General features: G+C 32.2%; 2 protein-coding genes across 11 annotated transcripts; both read right to left on the reverse strand.

Annotated features, from left to right (window-relative positions):
- Window positions 1-418: 418 nt before the first annotated feature.
- Window positions 419-20433, reverse strand: Calpa (calpain A). Of its 8 annotated transcripts, XM_083044776.1 has the most exons (16): window positions 20301-20433; window positions 13497-13656; window positions 8367-8543; window positions 8045-8232; window positions 7442-7745; window positions 6740-6921; window positions 6425-6675; window positions 6177-6334; window positions 5595-5812; window positions 5466-5508; window positions 4803-4847; window positions 4282-4411; window positions 2293-2427; window positions 1586-1713; window positions 1279-1474; window positions 419-1073 (listed from the first exon to the last, which is right to left on the reverse strand). In XM_083044776.1, the coding sequence occupies exons 2-16, from the start codon at window positions 13566-13568 to the stop codon at window positions 988-990; spliced, it is 2313 nt and encodes a 770-aa protein (XP_082900902.1). In that variant the 5' UTR covers window positions 13569-13656; window positions 20301-20433; the 3' UTR covers window positions 419-987. The 8 variants fall into 8 exon arrangements, 7 of the variants coding, with proteins under 7 accessions (XP_082900902.1, XP_082900894.1, XP_082900910.1 ...); XM_083044768.1 differs by lacking the exons at window positions 13497-13656; window positions 20301-20433 and adding an exon at window positions 10180-10675; XM_083044784.1 differs by lacking the exons at window positions 4803-4847; window positions 13497-13656; window positions 20301-20433 and adding an exon at window positions 10180-10672.
- Window positions 15755-24832, reverse strand: LOC145940039 (uncharacterized). Of its 3 annotated transcripts, none has more exons than XM_083044833.1 (3): window positions 24697-24832; window positions 24184-24310; window positions 15755-17577 (listed from the first exon to the last, which is right to left on the reverse strand). In XM_083044833.1, exons 1-3 carry the CDS (start codon window positions 24774-24776, stop codon window positions 17533-17535), a joined length of 252 nt encoding a protein of 83 aa, XP_082900959.1. In that variant the 5' UTR covers window positions 24777-24832; the 3' UTR covers window positions 15755-17532. The 3 variants fall into 3 exon arrangements, with proteins under 3 accessions (XP_082900959.1, XP_082900976.1, XP_082900969.1); XM_083044850.1 differs by lacking the exon at window positions 15755-17577 and adding an exon at window positions 21668-22512; XM_083044843.1 differs by lacking the exon at window positions 15755-17577 and adding an exon at window positions 23566-24002.
- Between the last annotated feature and the right edge of the window lie 54 nt (window positions 24833-24886).

Genomic DNA, 24886 nt, shown 5'->3' on the forward strand with positions numbered 1-24886 from the left:
TTCATCAAAATTAATTGATGATACAACATAATTATTTGCAATTTGGCTAATATAAATTAATCGCCGTTTTTTCTTTTATTTTTATAAATATAAATTATTGAAATGTTAATTATTAAAAAATTATAAGTGCCTTGATTTCATTAAAGAAAAAGGCATCTCAAACAATCATTCTCAACAGGTCAAGAATCTGTAATGACAAAAATGTCATCTTTTATATCTTGCAGTAAACATATACAAATAAAAGAATACAATGCTTTTATAAGTATAAAGTTTATTTAATTATATTAGATGCAAAATATTAATAAAAAAATATACTTGCCATGATTTTATCTTCCAATATTTGACTATCTATATAATATATACATTTATGACTGTCACTGTATATTAGTTTTATAAAATGAAAAGATAAAGATTATAATTGCCGTTTCATGTGTTATTCAAATCAATCATTTGCATATACTTGCATTTACATATATAAATATATAGACTAGTTTATCCATACATATGTATATGTTTTAATAAATTACATATATTTAACTGTAAATTTTAGTAATACCGAAATTGTGTGGGACAAGTTAAGGCACACTATACCATATAACTTTTCTATACATATGGAAATCGACATAAATCGTAAAATACATATAAATATAATTATAAAAGATAATATTTTTTCTTTTGAATATACTGCAGATCTTCAAGTGGACGTTTTCTTATTCAATAATATCGATTCGAAGCGAGAATTATATAATAGGCCTCATGTGTACATATACATATATCCACACATGATGTGCACAGGAGAAAAATTATATATATATATATAATTTTTCCAAGTGTTGTAACACCTAAAAAAGTACATTTTTTTTGTTATTTCTCATATAAACAAATATTTCTCATTCGCAATTACGATTGTCCATCGTCACATTATTATCAGGAAAATCTCGAGAGTTTGATGAAAGTGAATTATAGTAAATATAAATTTATATTCCATTATGAATAGAGCGTTTTTTCTATCCATTCTTCCATCGTAAACGTAGCTGTATTGGTTTGATCTGGATCTCTCTCTCTGAAGATGTCTGCAACAATGACCAAAAATGTAATTGACATTTTATTTTGTTTATTAATAATTGACAATTGACAAAAGTTATATTAATTTTATATACATGTATATATTACTATTAAAATATTTATATATTAATATATAATGTGTTAATGCGATAAAGAGTGTAATATATAAAAACAAAAAAATATATAATTTTATTAAATATAATTGTCACTCACCAATCATTGTTTTAAGCCTGACTGCACACATAATGTAATCGTCGAAAGTAATCTTGCCATCTTTAGTGCCGTAACGATGAACCAAAATGTTTAGAATATGATTATTCAAACGATATCCTGCGCTATTTAACGCTTGTCTTAATTCGAATGCACTTAGATATCCAGATTCATCTCTGTCGTATAATTTAAAAACAGCCTAAAATATATTTATTATATTTATTATACTATTTACAAATGCTCATACAGAGATTTTATCAAATTAAAAAATTACAAATAACTGAATAGAAAATATTTTATGCTTACTTACCCTCCACTTTCTAATGTCATTCCATAATGTTTTAAATTCTTCAAAACCGAGTTTCCCAGAGTGATCTACATCCAACATAGCAACCATACTGCGACATATATCTTTGCTGAATCCTCTGTCGTGAGTGTCTGTAATTTAAGAAAGAAATTTTTTTTTTGTACATTATGTCACCAATCGTGATTTTCACTTTTGAAGATTTATAACAAATATAAAATTTATATATCGAAAAATTTTGCATAAAAGAGTATAGGGTAAAAATAAATATTGTTCTATACAATTTTTTATAAATGTGCAAAACAATATTAAAGATAACAATGTTAAAACGTTGCAAAAGAAAATTTTTTAGAGATGACAAATTAACAATTTAAGGTACAAACTGTATCGCAAAACCGTACACAAATGTCGACGAATTTAAGTGTTGTATATATGTTTCATACCTCTCTATTAATTGAAGAAGCATGCACAATTGATTAATTCCGCCTGTCTTGCAAAGTTTTAAATTACAGTGTCAATCTGCTTACACTAATCCTGACAAATGCTGATGCAATCTCTGATACATATACATGTCACTGCCTATCATTGGTGAAAGCATATTTCAATTGTATGTTGTTAACATTAAAGATAAATAATTGAACAAATATAACGAAATCGTAAAGACAAAAGACAAAACTGATAAAACAATCTTATAATAAAAGAGATTGCCTTACCTATGGGCTTATTGTATTGTTCATTATTACAAATAATGCCGCATAACAATGAGATGAGAGTGTCGACAAACGAATCATTGCCTTCAACATTTTCAGGAACATGTGCCTCGCTATGATGCGCCAACTGCAGTAATTCTACCCATAACACACACAGCTATGTTAGCATAGAATTTTACATACCTACACTTGGGTTATGAGAATCCATAATATATATAACGAGAATTTATTACATTAAAACTAAAGCTTCAATTCGTATTTCTTTAACTTTTACATGACCTCCAAAATTTAGCTCCATTTAAGAACCAAACATTTTTAATATAAATTTATATAATTGTTTCTATGCGAGTACATGTGCAATTTTTATAATTAAAACCCAAATGTATTTATGTACTATGAATATGAATTATAAGATAAGAGAAATAAGCATGCGAATTTATTAACATGATTATTAAAATAGGTTTTTTGTACAGCGTGCTGAGCGATTAAAGTTACTTCTTTAATAAAAAAATATGTAGAAAATTTCATAATAAATTAATTAGTTATAAAGCTTGAAAACAAATAGCACAGATATTAATCAAATAATATTTGATTAATACAACATAGAATTATAATGAGAGATGAGACTAATTATATACAATCTTATGATGATTGTAAGGAACATTAAACAATTAAACAGAAAAATTATGGAAAGCTACAAAGCAAAGCTCCATACTCGTAATAATTAAAATACAAATCATATGTTTGTAGGGAAACATTGTATTTCATAAAACTGCTTCTATATTCTACACTCGTCAACAAAATTAACGCATATGTATTTTAAGTAAAAATTTCGCATAATTTCAAATAAGCATAACTCCGCTAAAAATAATCGGATTTGAAAATTTTTTTTTTTACTGTCAAGCTTGAAGTCTCTACTTTAAAAACCATTCGTCAGATTTTTAATTTATCCTCCTCCCCCGTACGTTACTGCTTCAAAAGTAAGGACGTGTTTTGTCTCTAAAAAATTGCGTACTTTGACGCACTCCACGGGGTGGAATAAATTTTTTTCCCAAATCTTATCATAACTATCGTAAAATGTGGACTTTTTACTACAAATTTAAAAAAAAAGCAAAGTTTGTACGATTTTTTTTCGCGGAGTTATTACATATGAAAGTTACCCATACATTTTTTCCATTTAATGACTCCAAACCCTCTCTGCTGTGGGTGTGTGTGTGTGTGTGTGTGTGTGTGTGTGTGTGTGTGTGCATGCGTGCGTGCGTATGGTTAGGAGAGGGAAATGTAGGAATGTTCTCATTCAAAATTGTGTGTTTCCGCCTCGTCTTCAGATTACTTCTTCTATATGTTCACGCATATTAATGCATGCTTTAATTGTTGTTTAAGGAATTTGAGCCCAAATTTACACGCACGCATGCACGCGGGGCGCATACACACACACATACACACACACACTATGCGCCAAATCCAACCAGCAACCTCGTGGTGCGTGTCGGGTAATACTAATGCTGGCGGTAAATGGAAAAAATGTATGGATAACTTTCATATGTAATAACTCCGCGAAAAAAAATCGTACGAACTTTGCTTTTTTTTTAAATTTGTAGTAAAAAGTCCACATTTTACGATAGTTATAAGATTTGCGAAAAAAATTTATTCCACCCCGTGGAGTGCGTCAAAGTACGCAATTTTTTAGAGACAAAACACGTCCTTACTTTTGAAACAGTGGCGTACGGGGGAGAAGGATAAATTAAAAATCTGACGAATGGTTTTTAAAGTAGACTTCAAGCTTGACAGTGAAAAAAAAATTTTTCAAATCCGATCATTTTTAGCGGAGTTATGCTTATTTGAAATTATGCGAAATTTTTACTTAAAATACATATGCGTTAATTTTGTTGACGAGTGTATAATAGTATATATCTATATACTATTATAGAATATGTATTAAAAATTATATCTCACATACACATGAAGAATATTTCATATAATTTTATTTACCTTTTCTCATGGCAAAATCTAAGATGTCTTTAAGTTCCATCCAATCTACTTCCATGTCATCGCCAGCAAGTTTCTTGAAGAATTCTCTAACTTTTTCGGTATTGCGATCTTCTTCGGGTTCATCACGAACCTAAAAATAACAAAAATAAATCTTTAATATAATAAACATAATCTCTGAAAAATTTGCATTTCTCCCATAAAATTTATATTCCAGACCGCTTCGTTTCGTATGTAATAGTTCTTCTAAAGTAATTTCAACAAGATATGTAAAATCAATGTTGTGTGTGGATTATACAAAATATACAAAACAAGATACACATACAAAAATGTACATATAAGTGAGAATTTCAAAATTCAAAGCTGTACATATAAAGTTATTAGCATAAGCTTGAGCACATATGTATAATAATCAAACGATAGCATATTTGCTTTTGCCTCTTGCAATTGTGTATACAACATATATGTACTATAGTCTTTTTATATACCATAATGTAACATATACAGACATGCATTTTACTTACATTATCTTCATCATGCCCCTCTTTATTGCTCACAGAGTTAATCACCTAAAAGCCAAGCGACATACAACATGCAAATCATTATGTGTTAGTAACAAATGACTACTATATTGCAAATAGATTGTTGCCTTATGTAATAATTCACAATCAAGTATTACATAGCAAACAAATGTTAAATAAAGACAAAAGTTAGTTTTGTAGGCGTGAGCTGAATACTAAGTTTATAGTGCTGATTGATTCTCCGATTTATATGATTAGTATTACGAATATTGTAATTGCAAGCTCTTGTCAACATATTATGTATACTTATCAAGCTGTGTTGATGCTATTATTAGTGAACTATTATCAGTGGTTATTTAATAGATTAAAGGAAATGTATTTGTGACTTCAGTATAAAATAATTAATCCCAAACAGTATTTGTATAATCTGAAAGTCTTTCAATTTCACAATACATTTGCAAACTTTACATAATTATTCCATTTTGGAAAATAGACAAACTTTGGGAACATTTTCTCTTATGATGAGATTTTGAGATTATTATTACTATAATAGCAATTATCAACTTGTTATAATAAATAAAATAATTTGTACTGTTTAGTATTAAATTACTATTGTATCGATTCTTTCGATTTATTAAAATATTACAATTATAGCACAATTCTTACCCTATCATCGACTTCTCCGACACCAACTTCTTCATCGTTTTCTCTGTAAATGAACGGGAACACTTTGGAAAAAATTCTTCAACTAGCATTAGAGACAATTAACTATCGTTATATAACAACAAGACTTACTCCATATTGTTCTTATTTTCAGAGAAGATTCTTAGCAAAAATTCACCCTCCTCGTTTGGGTCGAAAGTACTTGGAACTATGCAGTACACGCCCGGTGGTAATTTAAAACGACACGTAACTTCTCGTAAGTTTATAAATGCCGGTGAACGTCCGACAGACGCGTTGTACTTAAAGAAGTTTATGTCTAGCGGTTTTGGCAGCCTTTCTGGATACTCCAACTAGAGCGATTAAAAATTAATTTAACGAAAAATTTCATATTCTTCAGATTTCATTTATGAGCATTGTTCCTTTCATCAATTTGGTATTTTATCCTTTTTGTTTTTTTTATTTTATCCTATTTACTCATCTATTCTCTTACTGTATTCTCGAATACAAGTATCATCAAGGCTATGTATATGCAATAAACTAAAGACAAGCAATTTGTACGCGATATTAAAATTACAATTTTAAGGTATCAAAAGCAAAACGATACCTCGAACATTTAGATGATTTAAATTAATCCAAATGCTATTCAGACTCATATTTCGATGTATCATATGAGGTTTGCCGAGAATATGAAGTAAAACAATTAATTTCACATACGTGATATATCGCGAATCCAATAGTGAGGCAATCGGCACCCATCCTTTTTTGCGCTCTTCTGTTTTTCTGCATCAGAGCGATGATTACGGTACATTTGTCATCGTCGTCATCTGGATATTCTAATGTGATACGATACTGCGGATTGTGACAAAAGGTTTCTGCGAGATAAATATATATGTTTAATTCAATTTTGTTTTCTATGAAATTGAAGATGGTCCTCTATTCGAGTATTTGAGTATATCTCTCACCTAAATAGTTTCTACAACCACCAGCTGTTACACCGCGCACCCATTCTCCCTCAAACACACTCATCTCCCAACGCTTCTTCCCAGCGTTGATATCGTCTGTAGTTAAAGAATCGGGATTTAAGTTACATATCTCAAGTTGAGTGAAATGACGTGTAAAATCATCAAACGACATCCAAAATTCGCCGTCCATATCGAAAGTTAAACCAAGCTCCTCCTTCTCGTGATCAGGGATGAATCTCCATTCCGGTGATCTGTTAACACACGATAAAGGTGTAAACTTGACGAAATCATCCGCACATGAGTAGAATAACTCACTGATCGCTCCAAGGCCCATTCCATTCCGCTTCGTTTCCCCAAGGATTTCGAAGTCTCAAAAGAGGTATAGTGCCGTACTGATTCGGTGTTTGAATCTCTACGTGCTTTACACGGGTAATGCTGTATGCGTGACCACGTATCAATCCCTGAGGTGTTTCGGCCTCTACTATGTTTGGGTCGGGCTAAAAGTGTTATACATTTATATAGTTAAATTAATAATATAAAATAAAATCTATATTAAGAATCTGTGAATACAATAAAATTGCACATTTATGTAAATTACTTAAGCAAAATAAATTAAATAATTATATTACACGCATGTATAAGGCAAGTAGATGTTACTACTACAAGTCTGTTATTTAATATAAATAATACATTATCGATTAAAAATTCTTATATTTTGTTATTTGCTTTCCTCTGAATAGATTTGCCAAAATCATTATACACAAAATTAAAATTTTAAATCATAACTATTAAATCTGTTAGTTGAGGCTGTACATGTATCGGTTTATGTCTCGTACATTTCTGTCGATAAAAATAAAATATATTTTAACTTTATAGATATAATTTTACCTTTGTCGCAAATAATATGATTTAAAATAAGTTAATTGCGAAATATTGCAAGTACAAAGGATCTATCGAAATAATAATCATTTGAAGAGCCTGACGAAAGCAGATATTGTAAAAAAATTGCTAAATTACCTCGATGGAGCAGCCTAATAATGAATTTCTTTCAAAGGCCTTTAACAGTATGTTAAACAAGTTTGGCGGTGTTTGATCCATTTGATACATTTCTGTTACTCCACCAGTAAAGTCCTCCATGGCTTCGCAGGTTGTGCCACCCTTTAACGCCTCGTAAGAGCCATGAAGTTTCGCATACGCTTTCTCGAGAAGAGCGCTCCAGAATTCGTTACTTTCGGCCGAATGCAGATATACCAATTCCCCGCGACAGGTAGGCAATCGATCGTCGATCGCTACGTCGACCCATCTGCCATATTGCCAAAACCTATGATGATACATAGGTCTTGTATAAATAAATTCTATTTAAATTGATTCGTAAATAGATTAATGGACATATTTTTATATGAATATTATAGATTTTTAGACACATCACAGAACATACGAAAAATTTAGTCGCAACATTTTTTAACTCGATGATAAACGCGAAAACAATCTTAAGTTATACAATTATTTTGATTCAGAGAGAAGAGATAACTAATAAAAATGTAAATTATATTATTTTACTAGGTCGGAAATTGCGTTGCATCTTACGAATGTAAATACATTTTTTCCTTTTTTTCGAACCTAAAATGGAAGATTCCAGCGTAATTTTCCTCGAAACTCTGATCTTCTGGCACTACTTGAAAGAATAAATTTGAATGCATTGTCAAATTCGCTACGGCGGCCAATAACCAGCAATCTCCTAACTCTCCTTGCTGAACATCAAATCTTGAGAAACCCTCTACGAAAAGTTGAGGATTATCTGCGATTTCCTGTAAAAAGCACAGCACATTTATTATGTTTACTTTATGTACTATATTTATGATAATACAAATGTATATAAACAATGTAAGCCAAGTACTATAATTTCATATACTATGTGTAGATAGTTTAAAAAATTTCCGACCATTGGTCGCTTCCATTCTATGTATCTATCAGGTCTGCGGGAGAAGTATAGCGACGAATCGTTGGCTGGGAATTCAGGATCCTCGAACAGCCGTCCTGTCGCCAGGCATTCTCGTCTCAGCGTATTAAAGTCTTGGATCGCTCCTCGTGGTCTAAAGCCGGAACCTTTCTCTCCTAGCTGTAGACATCGGTTCACGTTAATATACGTTAAGATGCGATTTATTTTCAAAAGTTGACGATTTAGAAATTTGAAGGATGGCGTACGTTATAACAAGATTTTCCAATGAAATTTTTTACAGTTCGTATAGCTTTATCCTCGTACAGTTTTCTATCTTGAAACAAATTTAAACGCTCTTTCATTATAGGACCGTCCAACTTGTTCGGGAAGCTCGTTTTTGAATTGGGAGTGAATTCGAGTTTGGAGGAGTATAGGATGTTATTATTTTTGCCGATTGTTCTGTCGTTCATAAACTTGACAGACTTGATACTGGATCCAATTTTCAAAACTGCAAGACCTTCTTGCATATAATTGATAACGATAATTAGCGTATTTATTACATTGTAGATCCATCTCCCGAATGAATTAACGAGCATAAGTCGTTTATTCGTATACGTATATAAGTATAGAAAAACGAAGAGACACACAGGTGCGGAAAATAATTACGCATTCAAAGTAATGTCGAAAAAAAACATGCACTCAATACCGAACAAAGAACAAATCTATTCATCATTACCGCGAAGAAAGCTATATATATGTACTGTTGTACTTGAAAGTTTTGATATAATTATCATTTCTGTGTAGTATATGATAACGCTGTACCGGATGATCAAATTAACCGCAATTTAAACTGTGATACGGTATTTGATAATCATATCACAGCAAACAGCTGCACACATATTTAAAAAATATAGTAGATTGATAAATGATGGCAATGCAAAAATGCACCTTTAAATATGGTATGTATATCATTTTATATAAGGAAGCAAAAACTTTATCTAAAAAAATGCCTATAAATATAATTTTCCATAATTTTGCATATCTCACATTTATTACGGTCTTATTTATATTTATTATATAATCATTTTTTAAAATATTTTTTTGAAATGTTAAAGTTGAAGACTTTATTCTGATTAAATAAAGCTAAATTAACGCAATCTTTAGCAATCGAATAAGTATATTTTTTCATCTCTGTTTTGGTTTTGTTTATTTATAATCTTTGAAAATTAATTATTCTCAATACTTATAGATTCTTAGAATCCTTTATTTTCAAATCTTAATGATATTGTCAATGACTTTATAAATATGTATTTATACGTTTCAAATTAGGGTAAATTTTAAATAAAATATCATAAATAATGATAAAATTGATTTCTTTTCCCAATCTGATTTTTAATTACAAATTATAAAAATATAACACACATTAATTGTAAGGAATAATTATTATAAAATTACTTTAAAAGACAACTGTTTATCTAACTGTTTATTCAGGTTATTTAAGTAAGTATATAATATACATGATACATACAAGAATAAAAATCGACGAATTTATAACTTAAATGACATACTTATCTGATGGAAAGTTTTCATCTTGACAGACATTCGTTTGTGACAGAAAATTATTTAAAAATATTTTTGAATAAATAATTTTCGTGAGCAGATATATAAATAAAATCTTAATTTCAACCGTGTGAAATATATTATAGATAAAATTCTTTAAAAACATGATGTGCGAATTGTTAATGTTATTAAAACGAAGTTTGCAAGCTCTTTTATTCATAAACCGGCTTTTTAGCTTTGATGACATATAGCATACCACTTTGATATTGAAGAGCGATGGTAGAAATCGTTTGACCTCGACTGCCGCCTTAACGAACACATCCTCCGCTCCATCTCCTTTATTGTAACCTCCGTAGTAATTCATCTTTCGGTTTACACTCAAAGAAATTAGACCGAATATCTCGAATTTTATTTTAAAGCCGATTAACCGAGAGAACAATGCAGCGCGAATGTATTTGTATATCCGTTGTTTAACTTGATCTCTATAACTAACGTAAATCAGAAAACACGAAAAGATACTCCCGACTCTCGTTCACGTATAAAACCGTTAGTCTGACAGATAGATGGGCCGGGCACGGGCACGGCTTACCCTCACCCTCATGACTTTTCCTCATCGTGTTTCGTCACGCACGTGAAACATGTGGCTAAATGCGCAATGCGCACGAGCGAGTCAGTGAGCACCAGGCCACAGTATAACTACATACAGTAGTGAGCTCCGTGAACTTGGCCCCCCAATTTTGACTTTTTGAGTTTTTTTTTTTTTTAATCGTTTGTAAGTTGTTTGTAGGTGATTGTTAGATTAATTAAAACGTTTGTTAGATTAGCCTCGCGCTGCAAAATAAAAAATAAAATTGACCGTAAAGTTAGCCCCCGGTTTTTTATTTTGATCCTATTTCAGTTTTGCAGAGGCTGAATCGATGCGGAATCGTTTGTTGGTCACGAATATGCTAATTAAAACGTTTGTTAGATCGTCGTTTCTTAAATAAAAGCAAAAAACGATATTTCGCGTGTCGCTAATCGCGCTGGTCTGCAGAAGCCATAACGCGTACCGCGTAACCAATCAGAGTCGTTCCGCGTTTTCTCTTACGGCTCTGATTGGTTACGCGGTACGCGGAAAATATCAGTCCATGAGATCGCACTCTAAGGTAAAGCAACTTATCAGCTGATTGGTCAATCCACAATTGTCAACTGGCAAGGAGAACATTTGCAACCTATTGTGGAATGACCCTAAGAGTGCGTTCACATGGACTGATATTTTCCGCGTAAGGGTGCCGTCACATGGGGCGTAACTTGCGTAAGCGTAACCAGCGGATCGCCAATCACCGAGTTATTCCGATAGAGCTCGACGAAGGGCTAACTTCACGGTTATTTCCCTAGAAAATTATCAAATATCGTGTTTTGCTTTTATTTATAAAACGACGATCTAACAAACGTTCTAATTAGCATATTCGTGACCAACAAACGATTCCGCATCGATTCAGCCTCTGCAAAACTGAAATAGGATCAAAATAAAAAACCGGGGGCTAACTTTACGGTCAATTTTATTTTTTATTTTGCAGCGCGAGGCTAATCTAACAAACGTTTTAATTAATCTAACAATCACCTACAAACGACTTACAAACGATTAAAAAAAAAAAAAACTCAAAAAGTCAAAATTGGGGGGCCAAGTTCACGGAGCTTTTCCAGCTATGTACACAGGCGACACTGTGTAACACAGTGTACGACTCGATGCTTTCCAACTACGCCACAAGTCGACACAAGCGTACACAGCTAAAATGCTATGTACGACTGTGTCGTCGCTCCATAGCTACCAACATTTTTACATTTGTTACCATTCTTTTATTTTCTATGGATTGGTATCCGTAGGTGATCTCTGTATATATACTTAGCAGACAAATTTAATATTTCTTATTTTTATTTATTGTGCAATCGTTAAAAAATTGTTTGGGCAAGTTTAGGAATATAGTCTCATATAGTTAGCAGATATAATTAAAAATATTTTAATATTGCAATTGTTGAAAATTTATTTGGGCAAGTTTATAAATATATACTACGTTTACGCGAGTGTTACTTCTGTAGTAACTTACTCAAATTATCGTAACTTGTATTTGAGTAAGTTACTACAGAAGTAACACTCGCGTAAATGTAGTAATAGTCTCATAGTTTAAGAAATAATTATTTTATTTATAATTAAGAAAATTAATTAAACATATAGTTAGCAGACATAATTAACAAACTTTTAATATTGCAATCATTAAAAACTTATTTAGGCAAGTTTAGGAATATAGTCTTATAGTTTAAAAAATAATTATTTTATTTATAATTAATAAAAATTTATTAAGCATATAATTAGAAGGCATAATTAAAAAAAAATTAATATTGCAATCGTTGAAAATTTGTTTAAGCAAGTTTAGGAATATAGTCTCATGTTATATAATTTAAGAAATAATTATTTTATTTATAATTAATGAAAATTAATAGACCATATAGTTAGGAGATATATAGTTAAAAGTTCTTAAATTGAATGGATGCTTACGCGCGGTTTTTTCTTTTAATCGCTCTTTGCACGAAACTAATTATGTAATTTGAATAATTATAGAAAAAAACTTAATAATTTTATTAATTTTTTATAACAATTTAATTTACATAATTTTATCAGTTTTTTTTAGTCTCTTCTATATATCTGATAAATAAATTTATTCATAAAAAAATTTTGTTACAAAATATATATTTTTACAGCGAAAATATCTACTGCGATTTTTAATTATTACAAATTGTTAAACATAATTGTACATATACATCGGTAAATTTAGTGACAAATATTGTAAAGTACTCTGGTGGTGAAATGAAATAGGGTACTTTCCGATTCATGCATGATGCGCATGAAGTGACAGAAAATGTATAATATGCGTGACATAAACTATAGATTTTCTGTCACTTCATGCGCATCATGCGTGAATCGGAAAGTACCCATAGCTAAATAGCATTCCAGCTACAAGGCGACACTGTGTTAAGGTACATTTTCATGCTGACGCTCGACGCTCATTTTTAGCATCAAAAGACGTCACATGACCAAAATTGACGAATTGATATCTTTATTTTTGGTCACGTGACGTCTTCTGACGCTAAAAATGAGCGTCGAGCGTCAGCATGAAAAGGCACCTTAACACTGTGTAACACAGTGTCACACTGTATTCCGTAGCTGGAAAGCACCCATTATGTCTATGAACATTTGTGTAAGTTGCATATCTTTTTTATGCTTATGCTATATTATGTTTATGTTCTATGCATTTTGTGTGCGATAGCCTTAAAGCGGGGAGCACACAAACTTGCATAGGCGCATAAGCGTATGCATAAGAAATTTGATTGGTTTATTTTCTTATGCATACGTTTATGGACCAATCAATTTTCTTATGTATATATGTTTATGCGCTATGCAAGTTTGTATGCTCCCCGCTTTAATCTAAATAGCAGATATTCAGATATACATGTGTCCTTGCGACAGTCAACAAGCAAAAAAAACTGTAAAAGCTTATCTAAATTGAAAAACAATAAAGACATAAATATACTCACCTCTATATTTTTCGTCTCTTGTCGCACAAGTTCCGGCTCGTATATTTCTTTATTCCATCCATACGAATTCATTTTTATCCAGTCGTATTCTTATTCCGATGATACACAAATTAATGAGACTTTTGGGCCGGGTTCAGTAATTAGGATATGTTAAGTTCGGCTAAATACACGCATTTAACAAAATACACTGATCAGCTGACCATTTAATGTGTTTTCTTTTGATACCAGTTCAATCTTCGTTATCATTGATTAACCTCACTTTTTAACGGTATCGATAATAATGCCGGTTATGTTGTCAGACACCCACGATTTGTTATATTATGATAAAGTTAATCACATTGCTATACGCATATGCAAACACGATTATTCTTCAAACTTCAAACTATTGTACGATATCATACTTGCAGATATTTATTTTCAATAACTTACAACGTGTGTTACAAGATGATTCTTAGGCCGGTATTCATAGTCGGTTCTTATATTTAAGAATGTCTTAAGTAATGTCTTAAGATGTGATTAACCAATCAGAGCCGTATTTGCATCTTAAGACATTATACTTATTAAGGGCTAGTCTACAATAGAGTCGTAAGGTCGTAAACGTAAGAAATTGACCAATCACAGTTGAATTCGAGGAGAATAATCGACTGTGATTGGTCAATTTCTTACGTTTACGACCTTACGACTCTATTGTAGACTAGGCTTAAGACGGTCTTGAAATAAGAAACGGACTATGGCCGGTATTCATAGTCCGTTCTTATTTCAAGACCGTCTTAAATAATGTCTTAAGATGCAAATACGGCTCTGTGATTGGTTAATCACATCTTAAGATTGTACTTAAGGCCGGTATTCATAGTCCGTTCTTATTTCAAGACCGTCTTAAGTAATAGTTGCTTTCCTTTTACACTCAAGTGATACTGAGTCACTCAGTTATGTGAGTATTTTATACTCAGATATGACGTCATTGGTTCAGTGAGTAAAAGGAACGCGCAAGTGAGAAAATATTCTCAATAATCTTAAATCTAGCATTGTAAATTGTATCGTGAGTAAAATCGTGAGTTTTTAAAGCATAACGACGTCCCGCCACAATAATACAGGTTCATAACCTTACTTTTAATGTGAGTCTATTAAACTCACTAAAGCACACGGTCTCGATCGTGAAACTTAGTTGAATCTCACTTTCTCAGCTTCAAAAGGAACGTGCATTCAACTGAGTTATGACGTCACAAGTGAGAATTATCTGAGTTTTGATGTAAATGGAAAGCAACTATTGTCTTAAGATGCAAATACGGCTCTGTGATTGGTTAATCACATCTTAAGATTGTACTTGAGACATTCTTAAATATAAGAACCGACTATGAATACCGGCCTAAGACATTCTTAAATATAAGAACCGACTATGAATACCGGCCTATGAATACCGGCAAAGATATAATTTAACCATAGGTTAAAGTTAACCGACGTTGGTAGAACTGGGCCTTTAAGGTGCCTTTTCATGCTTGACGCTCGACGCTCATTTTTAGCGTCAAAAGACGTCACGTGACCAAAATTGACGAATTGGTATCTTTATTTTTGGTCACGTGACGTCTTTTGACGCTAAAAATGAGCGTCGAGCGTCAGCATGAAAAGGTACCTTTAGGCCTAGTCTACAATAGAGTCGTAAGGTCGTAAACGTAAGAAATTGACCAATCACAGTTGAATTCGAGGAGAATAATCGACTGTGATTGGTCAATTTCTTACGTTTACGACCTTACGACTCTATTGTAGACTAGGCTTTATACGTATACGGTTAAGTTTACGGTAGTTACGGTTACGGATGAAGGTGTGTGGGAAGGCGCGGCCGCGCGCACGCGCGCGCGCACACACGTATAATTAGAAGAAAATGGTAAAATGTCAAAGTTTCTGCATAATGCCGAAAATACTCCAATCACACATCAATAACTTAATTATATCTTTTCCATAAAATATATTACATAAAATATATTTATATTAAATTTACCTGTTTTGTCTCAATGATACCGTTTCGATGATAGTATTATTACACTTTGTATTCTAGCAGAAAAATCTCTTTGTGTTCTTTTAGTAAAATATTTATCTCTAAGCAGAATATAATATATTTTACGATGCATTATAATGTTTGATATACATATATATATATATATATATATATATATATATATATTGTATATGTGCAGCATACGCAGCATCATTATATACATGTATTTCAAGTTAAATAAATATATATTACAAAAACACACGGAGAGAGAGAGGGAGAAAGAGAGGGGGGAGAGAGAGAGAGAGAGAGAGAGAGAGAGAGAGAGATTTGTGTGCCTGAATATAATATAATAATATAATATAATAAACTGTAATTCTATAACTATTATATTATTGAGAAAAAGATGAAAATTTAATATATGATTAAATTTTATTTTAAAAAATAAGTCATCGATGATTGAGATACTGTTTTTCCTAGCAAGAAACATTAATATTTTACCATTTACAAGCTACATTTAGATTGTCGAGAATCCAATTATTTACATAAAAATGTATTTTAGTAATCTGTATCAACAAAGCATAATGGAGTGTATACAATGAATATATGTGTGAGTATATATGAATATTATGATTGCATATAGGTAAATATTCATATAATCACATGTATAATAGATATTTGTAAAGATAGATTACACATATGTGTACTAAGTTCTATCACTTAAGACTTGGTAAATTAAAAATAAGAGAAATAAGATTGGATATACAAATATATATATATATATATATATATATATATATATACCGGGTGTCCCATTTTAAAGGATCCACTCAAATATCTCAGAAACACTGCGTTAAATCAAAAAATGTTTCCTACAAAAGTTGTAGGATTTCGAGGGGGACATAATAACATAGTAATATTCATATGACCTTGGGCGGCGTCTCCAAGGTCAAGTGAAGGTGAGAATAAATTTTTTAAATGGAAACCCATATTTTTTATTATAACATCTTTTTCTACTAATTAATTTGAACAACTTTTATCTGAAGCATTTTTTTATTTTCTTCAAAATTCATTCTCACCTTCACTTAAGGTTAACCTTCACTAATCTTGGAGACGCCGCCCAAGGTCAAATAAATATTACTATGTTATACACTAAGAATATAAACTTTATTACTATGTTATGTCCCCCTCGAAACCCTACAACTTTTGTAGGAAACATTTTTCGATTTAACGCAGTGTTTCTGACAATGAGATATTTGAGTGGGTCCTTTAAAATGGGACACCTGGTATACCGGGTGGCCCACGTAAAGTGTTACAAACTAATAACTAATATTTGTCAAATCAAAAAATGGTTCATGAGAAAGTTTCATGTCTTCGAGGGGCTTTCTAACTACGTAAACATAAAATTGCCCCCACTCCCCCTCTAAAGAGGACGGGGGGTAACTTAAAAATTTTAAATGGAACCCCCTATAAAATGTTACATATTTGGATTCTATGGGAAAAAACAAATAAATTTTATTTAAAACATTTATTTGAAAAATGCTTCTATCAAAAGTTATAAGCATTTAAACTTTAAGCGATTTCATTCGTTTGATTAGACTCAACTGACAAGCTCGCGTTCGTAAAAGAAAAACAAAAACGATCTTAAAGTACGTACAATCTTAAAGTACGTACTTGATAACCGGAAAAAACATAACTACATACACATTCACTAGAAACATAAATGTAGAATTTTGTGTTTAGTTAGTTGTAAACTAGTTTTCATACTATCAGTTTCGGAAAACATGGCTCGATTTGATATGGTATGTTGCTAATTCTGAGAGAATGTGAGAAAAATTATCGACGTGCAGCGGAACTGTTTTTAGAACGTTATTATATGGTATTATAAAATCGCATATGGCATTTTTTCGTTTAGAAAATCGTTTACGCGTGCATGGACAATTAGGTACAATTAAAAGACAAAAAATTAATCCAGTGGTGAATTTTGATAACAGTGTCAACATTCTCGCGGCAGTTGAAGTAAATCCACATGTCAGTCAACGCAAATTAGCAAAAACTTCTGGAATTAGACGATCTCCAATACAGCGAATTCTAAAAGAACAAAAATTTCATCCGCCATATCATATTATTTTGAATCAAGAACTTTTGGAAACTGATTATGAACGTCGTTTAATATTTTGCGAGTGGATGCGTAATGCTATGGTAAATGATTCATTTTTGCAAAATATTCTTTTTTCTGATGAAGCACAATTTACCAACACTGGACATTTAAATAGACATAATATGCACTATTGGTCAAATGAGAATCTTCATTGGATGTCCACCTGCGTGTGTACAAAGTGTTACACTTTGTACACACGTTTAAGATTTGAGACAAAAAACAGTATTGTGCGTTACTAAAGACAAAGATTTAAAACATAAAACATTGTCTTAAAAGTATAAATCAGTCATTCTGCTCAGACCCTTCAGCGCTGAAAGTATCATGGTATAAATACAAGGGTATGCTCTTGCGCACGCTACCAATCAGAATTGTCAAAGTGTGACGTCACAGATAAGCGGTAAATTTAAAACTGCTGTTTCCAAATAGCTCATGTTAGCAGCATTCTCGTCAGATATATTATTTTGATTTCAAGTTTGCAGGGAAAAATTTGTTGTGAAGTAATAGTTTATGAATTAATAAATATAAATAAATAACATTAAAAACTCAATAAATATAGAAAAGTATAAAAAACGAATATATAAAAATGTTAATATATTGATCGTAAAATTTTTCGGAAACGAAAAATATTTTATACTGTTCCCATCAAGCAATTTTGTCTTTCGATAATAATTGCCACAACCTTTCACAGAACAGGACATTGTAATATTCACAATCTTTCACAATCACGTTTCTCCGGATATAAACAGCACCGGGGGGCCGCCATGTTTAATTATAGTCCAATCAGAGTTACCTGAGTGTGACGTCACACTTTGACTGCGCAGTGGGTGAACACGGAATGAGCATACCCTTGTACTTATACCATGGAAAGTATCACTCTATCTCTGTTTGATATTCGATATAAAACAAAGACAGAATGATGCTTACAGCGCTGAAAGCATCAAAACGAACGCTGTCAAGGGGTGCGTTCGGGGAGACGCTATTAGCGCTGACAGCGTCGTTCTATCTTTGTTACTTACTAAAAGTTGAACAAGGATAGAGCACGCTAATAGCGCTAAAAGCGCGCTCCCCGAACGCACCCATTATATACACAAATTTTATCAAGTATGGAAAATTCCATCATGTCAGAGTATTGTATAAAGTAAGGTCCGTTTTGAAATAAAAAAAGGATCTCAACATATAAAAATAATTTATTATAGCCAAAAAACTTCTACAAGCTTACTTTATTTTTCTACATAATCATCATTGACTTCCATTCATTTTTGATATTGTTTCAACAGCTTCCTAATTCCATTGTTGTAAAAGTCCGCCGCTTGTGTCTTGAACCAGTTAATGCTGTTCATTAGTTTGTTTTTCATTTCGTTTTTTAGTTCGCTTTAGGAAATTGAATAGACAATTCTGAAACCGTAAACCGCTGATTTTCAATAATTTTTGTATTCACTTCTTCCATTAAACCTTCTGTCATCATTGTTGGGCGACCGCTACGCTCATCTTCGTCATAAACATTTGTTTATCCTTCTTTAAACAAACGACACCATTGCCTAACTTTACTGTCACTCATAACATTTGGTCCAGAAACCTCACAAAGTTGTCTATTCAATTTTTAACGGCGAACTCAAGAACGGCGTTATTAACTGGTTCAAGACACAGGCGGCAGACTTTTACAACAATGGAATTAGGAAGCTGTTGAAACAATATCACAAATGAATGGAAGTCGATGATGATTATGTGGAAAAATAAAGTAAGTTTGTAGAAGTTTTTTGGCTATAATAAATTATTTTTATATGTTAAGATCCTTTTTTTATTTCTAAACGGACCTTACTTTAAAAATGTGCCTCGTATATATTTCATACTAGTTTCATGTTACCTTATCTCTCTCTCTCTTGCAATAATTTTTAAATTAATTTAATACGAAAACCGCACTTTTTTAATGCTATTAAAATTTTGGCTTTGTGTCAAACATTTATCGATCTGGAGACACACCTTCGTGCAAAATGTATTGCTTATATTATGGCTACTATGTCACATTAAAGTTAAAATTTCATCTAATGTGTCTAGATTGGATACAATTTACTCAACAATTTAAAAATTCTCGCAATGCAGTTAGATAGATACACACAATCATAGCGCGAGAGATAATTTCGCAACAAAATATATTGATTAGTAATTATGTCAATGTTTATGACAAATAAAAATATTATTGTTATTTAAAATCAACATTGTAATAAATTTCTATCGTTAACTTATTTTTATCTCTCTTTGATATTAATAATGATCACCTATAGAGTTATTATTTTTTATCAATTAGTACTATAATTTTAAAGTAATCTTTGTTGAAAGAGATGAATACACATTATATATTTATTCCTATAACGATATTCATCACATAACAGCAAATGATAATGATTAATGTAATTATATAAAATGTATTACAAATAGTTACAAATATGATATTAGGATATATAATAAGATATATTAAGATGTTAAAATATGTACGATTAGGTATTTTTCATTATACAAATATCGCGTGTGGAAAATTCCATGATGTCACAGTTATAGTACTTGAGCCTATCTGTATCAAGGTCAATGATAATCTTCTATATAGTGCGTTTTGCTAATCGTTATATCGCATACGAACTCTTTTCTTGCACCGCACCTTTAATTTGGAAACGTGCGGTTGTAGAGCGACACCGAATGATGATGTTTTTCGCATGTGATTGCACGTGATTGAGCCAAAACGAACGCGAACGAACAAGTAGTACGTACTATACTGACTAACACATCCGGTAAAAGATTTGTTCAGTTTCGGAACTGTTCCCCCGAACACATCGACGTTGCGAGTCGCGACACGCCGGCGCAGCGCGGCAAAAATGATCGCCGATCACGAATGCCTTATCCGTGGCATGCTGAACCGCTTTCCCTTATAAGAGATTCTCATAAACATGGACGAAAAAGAAAGTCCAATCCGGTTCTTTACCACTCTATCATGCATAATATAATAATAATTTTTTTATATGTGGAATGAAGGACAATTTGTTTAATCACTTTGTTAATTTTGCGAGAAAGATGAAGATTATATATCATCGTATTATACATGTATAAGCATTACACACAGGTACAATTATATTTATACATTTTCCACTGGCGTTCTTAAGAATATCTAAATAATTTTAAAAGACAAAAAATATATATACAAAGTGTCCCATTTTAATCTCCCCAGGCAAATATCTCGAAAAATATGGAAGATACGGAAAAATGTTTCAGACAAAAGTTGTAGGACTTGAAGGGGGACAGATGATAAAAATATGGACTTGACTTTGAGTGACCTATTGAAGGTCAGGTCAAGGTCATCAATGTTTCCTTAAATAAAACTCCCTATTTTTTATTGCATATTCTTGTAGCCCTTGTCGAGATGATTTCAAAACTCTACCTATTGATGTCTCTTACGCAAGCCGTTCCCAAGATACGAAGCTTCAAAGTTGACATATCATCGGCATTCGCATTATCCAATGTACACCGCGGGGAGGTTGTTCAGTCAAATTTGTACATCAAGTGGCCCTAAAAAGGGCAGACTTTGTGTGTTTGTGTGTGTTTCTTTAGTAAAACTTTTCTCTAATTATTTTTCTTCTGGTTATTTTAATGTAAGGGAAAGGATAAAAAATGGTAGAGAAAGAGAGATAAAAGTTTTACTAAAGAAGCGTGCGCGCACGCACGCACGCACACACACACACAAAGTCTGCCCTTTTTAGAGCCACTTGATATACAAATTCGACTGAACAATCTCCCCGCGGTGTACATCGGATAATGCAAATGCCGGCGGTATGTTTATTTTAAAGCTTCATATCTTGAGAACGGCTTGCGTAAGAGACATCAATAGGTAGTGTTTTGAAAACGTCTCGACAAGGGCTACAAGAATATGCAATAAAAAATAGGGGGTTCCATTTAAGAAAACATCGATGACCTTGACCTGATCTTCAATAGGTCACTCAAGGTCAAGTCCATATTTTTATCATCTGTCCCCCTTCAAGTCCTACAACTTTTGTCTGAAACATTTTTCCGTATCTTCCATAATTTTCGAGACGTTTGCCTGGGGAGATTAAAATGGGACACCCTGTATGTATATATATACAGGGTGTCCCATAATTCGCGAACCACCCGTCAGTTGCAGGTAGAATAGGTTAAACTGAGTAAAAAAGTCCTCTACCATTTTGCGATTTTCTCAATAATTAATGAGAAATAAATTAAAGAAAATCAGCCAATTCGAGCGATGATAAGCGTGCAGCGAGAAGAGACAGCCCACTCGGGGGTCCAGAGTTAGCGCTACTCGTATGTAGTTACTGTCTTTTGTAAAGCGCTCCTCCCCGCTTCATCGCGCGCCTAGTAACCGTGTAACATTATACTGTTTCTTTTCGCCGCATGCTTAGTAACGATATGAAACTGGGCTGTCTTTTCTCGCCGTCGTCACGCGAATTGGCTGATCTTCTTTAATTTATTTCTCATTAATTATTGCGAAAATCGCAAAATGGTAGAGGACTTTTCTATTCAGTTCAACATGCTCTACCTGCAACTGACGGGTGGTTCGCGAATTATGGGACACCCTGTATATGTGTGTGTGTGTGTGTGTGTGTGTGTGTGTGTGTGTGTGTGTGTGTGTGTGTGTAAACACGCACCCATAATTTTTTCGTAATATGAATAATTATAAATATATTTTTTTTATTATTAGTATATATTAACAAGTTAACTTTTAATTAAAACTCATATATATACATACATATACACTTTATTGATATGTATATATATACATGTATGTGTGTGTTTAACGAAAAATATATTATATATTACATAATATTTCTCTTCATCTCTTTACGCTGCAAAAGATAATTCATGAGTTTAAATTGTACGGCAATCTAAAGATAATGTTCAAAGCTCAAGGTAGAATGGAAACCATTACGCATGTTTACGATTGACCAATCTCATAAAAGTTATTTTGGGGGTTTGGAAGAAGCTACGCATTATACTGCATTGTTCATAACTGACAGCTCGAAGGTTCTTGTGCGTCATCCTATACCAGTATACCATATTGTTCTTCGTATTTCGTGATCGTCTCGCAAATTAGTCGTTATTCATGAAATAAATGTTATTATATAGCAAGCAAGGCATTATATAATTAATTAATTCAATTAATCAAATCACGTAGATATTGCGAATGCAGTATTTTTCTTCGTTCCAGCATTGCTATTTTATCAAATGTGTGATAATGAATCATTATTTTATATTAAATATAAAAATATTAATTAATATATGTAAAATGAATAAAATATCCAAGCTAAAACTCGAAATTTCAATCTTTGAGATGACGCTATTTTTAGTAAAAAATTAAAATTAAAATGAGGTAATTAAATTAATAAAAATGAGTTGTCATTATGTAGATTTAAAATGAAAACTTTGGACAAAAATAGAGACAAGAAAGGAAAGTTGTTACAAAATTTAATTTAATTTATTAATTTAATTTATTAATTTTGAAATGCTGCTCTTTCTTATAAAAAAATAAACCGCCAACTTTAGGGGAGGGGAGATTTCAAATAAATCTCTATTCAGAAGGGGAATCGAGATACTAAGAACAAATCAAGAGATAAAAAATTGTGTAAAGGCATCAATGCCACAGGGACATGTGCGCGAGAACAAAACTGTGGCGGGCCTAAAAATATATGTCGCGACAATACACATCATACTGTCTGTATGTATAAGAGAGTTTGTCTTGTGTTTAAAAGTGAATTTGGCGGTATGCCAGAAATATGCCGAAAAAATCTTCCCCACAGGAAAGAGGACGCACGCGCGATTGAGAGAACGCGATGAGTTTTAGTCGTCGCACATGCCGCGTCTGACTAGTGTGAAACATTCATCGCGTTCAATGAGCTAGAAAATATATCAAAGAGCTAAAAGAGAAAAGGTATTTTGAGTCGGTATACCTAGAATTCTGGATATATCTCGTTTCAGATTCTACGCCATACTCGTAGACTCGGTCTCGGCTGAAGATTACACGCTCTGAGTTAAAGATCGGATTCGAATATTAATTCTAAATTAATTGTAAGCCGCATAAGATTACAGCGATTACTACCATTCGTTCTAGACGCTGCGTGTAAGAAATATATTGTGCATAATGTTCTTTTTTTTAAGAATAAGTAAAGTAAAACTAGTTGTTTAGTACACACAAGATGAAATGAAAAAGCATATGCTTAGTAGATCAAGATTATTAATTTGTAATCTAGGGAAATGTTATGTGCGATATTAAAAAATGTGAATGAGTTTAATATGACTAATTAGACTGCGTGAGTTGGACACGATTGATCAGTCTATTCTGCAAAAAAAATCCAAATATATTTATTTATCTCATAGTCGTTTTTGGTGGCGTATGTGAAATTTAATCGGAGCGTCAGCTACAAATTACGCAAAATTTAGTTCTATCGCATACATGACGTAGAAATTTTAAGAATTAATAAGCAACAATATACAGATACGACAGTGATATATTGACGAACCTTGAAGGTGGTATTGGCGGGATGATATACATCGCCGGAGCCAGAGAGTCCTCCTCTTAGTAAACGCGATAGAAGATTATAGCGACCTAACGTTGACCACGCATCCTTCGTCGCATGTAAGGGATATCTAAGCAGAAAATTTTTTTCCTTCGATATATACTAAGTGATATACTGGAATTTCTATTTTTATTCATCCTTTTTTTTTGCTTATCCCACAAATTACTTTGTTATGCTAAATTTAATTATATTCCTTGATACCAGTTAAAATCGCGTGTGCGCGCACAAAATTTACATTTATATAAAATTTGAATCTTATCAATGAAATCAATTTCTAAAGGTAGTATTCGATTTCTCTTAAATTTATCCCATAAGAGAACGAATTTTAGAAACGAAATAAAGTATATAATAAATAGTAACATATCTTGTATGTATAAATGTATATAAAACATACACATTACGTAAAGATGAGAAGACATTTAGATTGACACTTGCACGCAACACGACACACCTTACCCTTTCGCGAATTTGTATGTTTTCGGAGGTTGGCCGTCCTCGACGACGGTTTTTACATAATAATACGAATAACTCGACATTGTCTTGGATCGTAAACAGTACTTGATCGAGAATAATCGGGGAGACGCATATGATGACGGAGTATGTGCAAATGCAAGAAACTATTCGCGAATTGTTAAACGACTACTGC

Source organism: Prenolepis imparis, unplaced genomic scaffold (assembly GCF_030444845.1).
Source record: "Prenolepis imparis isolate NDT839.2.m4 unplaced genomic scaffold, iyPreImpa1.0 SCAF_1, whole genome shotgun sequence".
Classification (NCBI taxonomy): domain Eukaryota; kingdom Metazoa; phylum Arthropoda; class Insecta; order Hymenoptera; family Formicidae; genus Prenolepis; species Prenolepis imparis.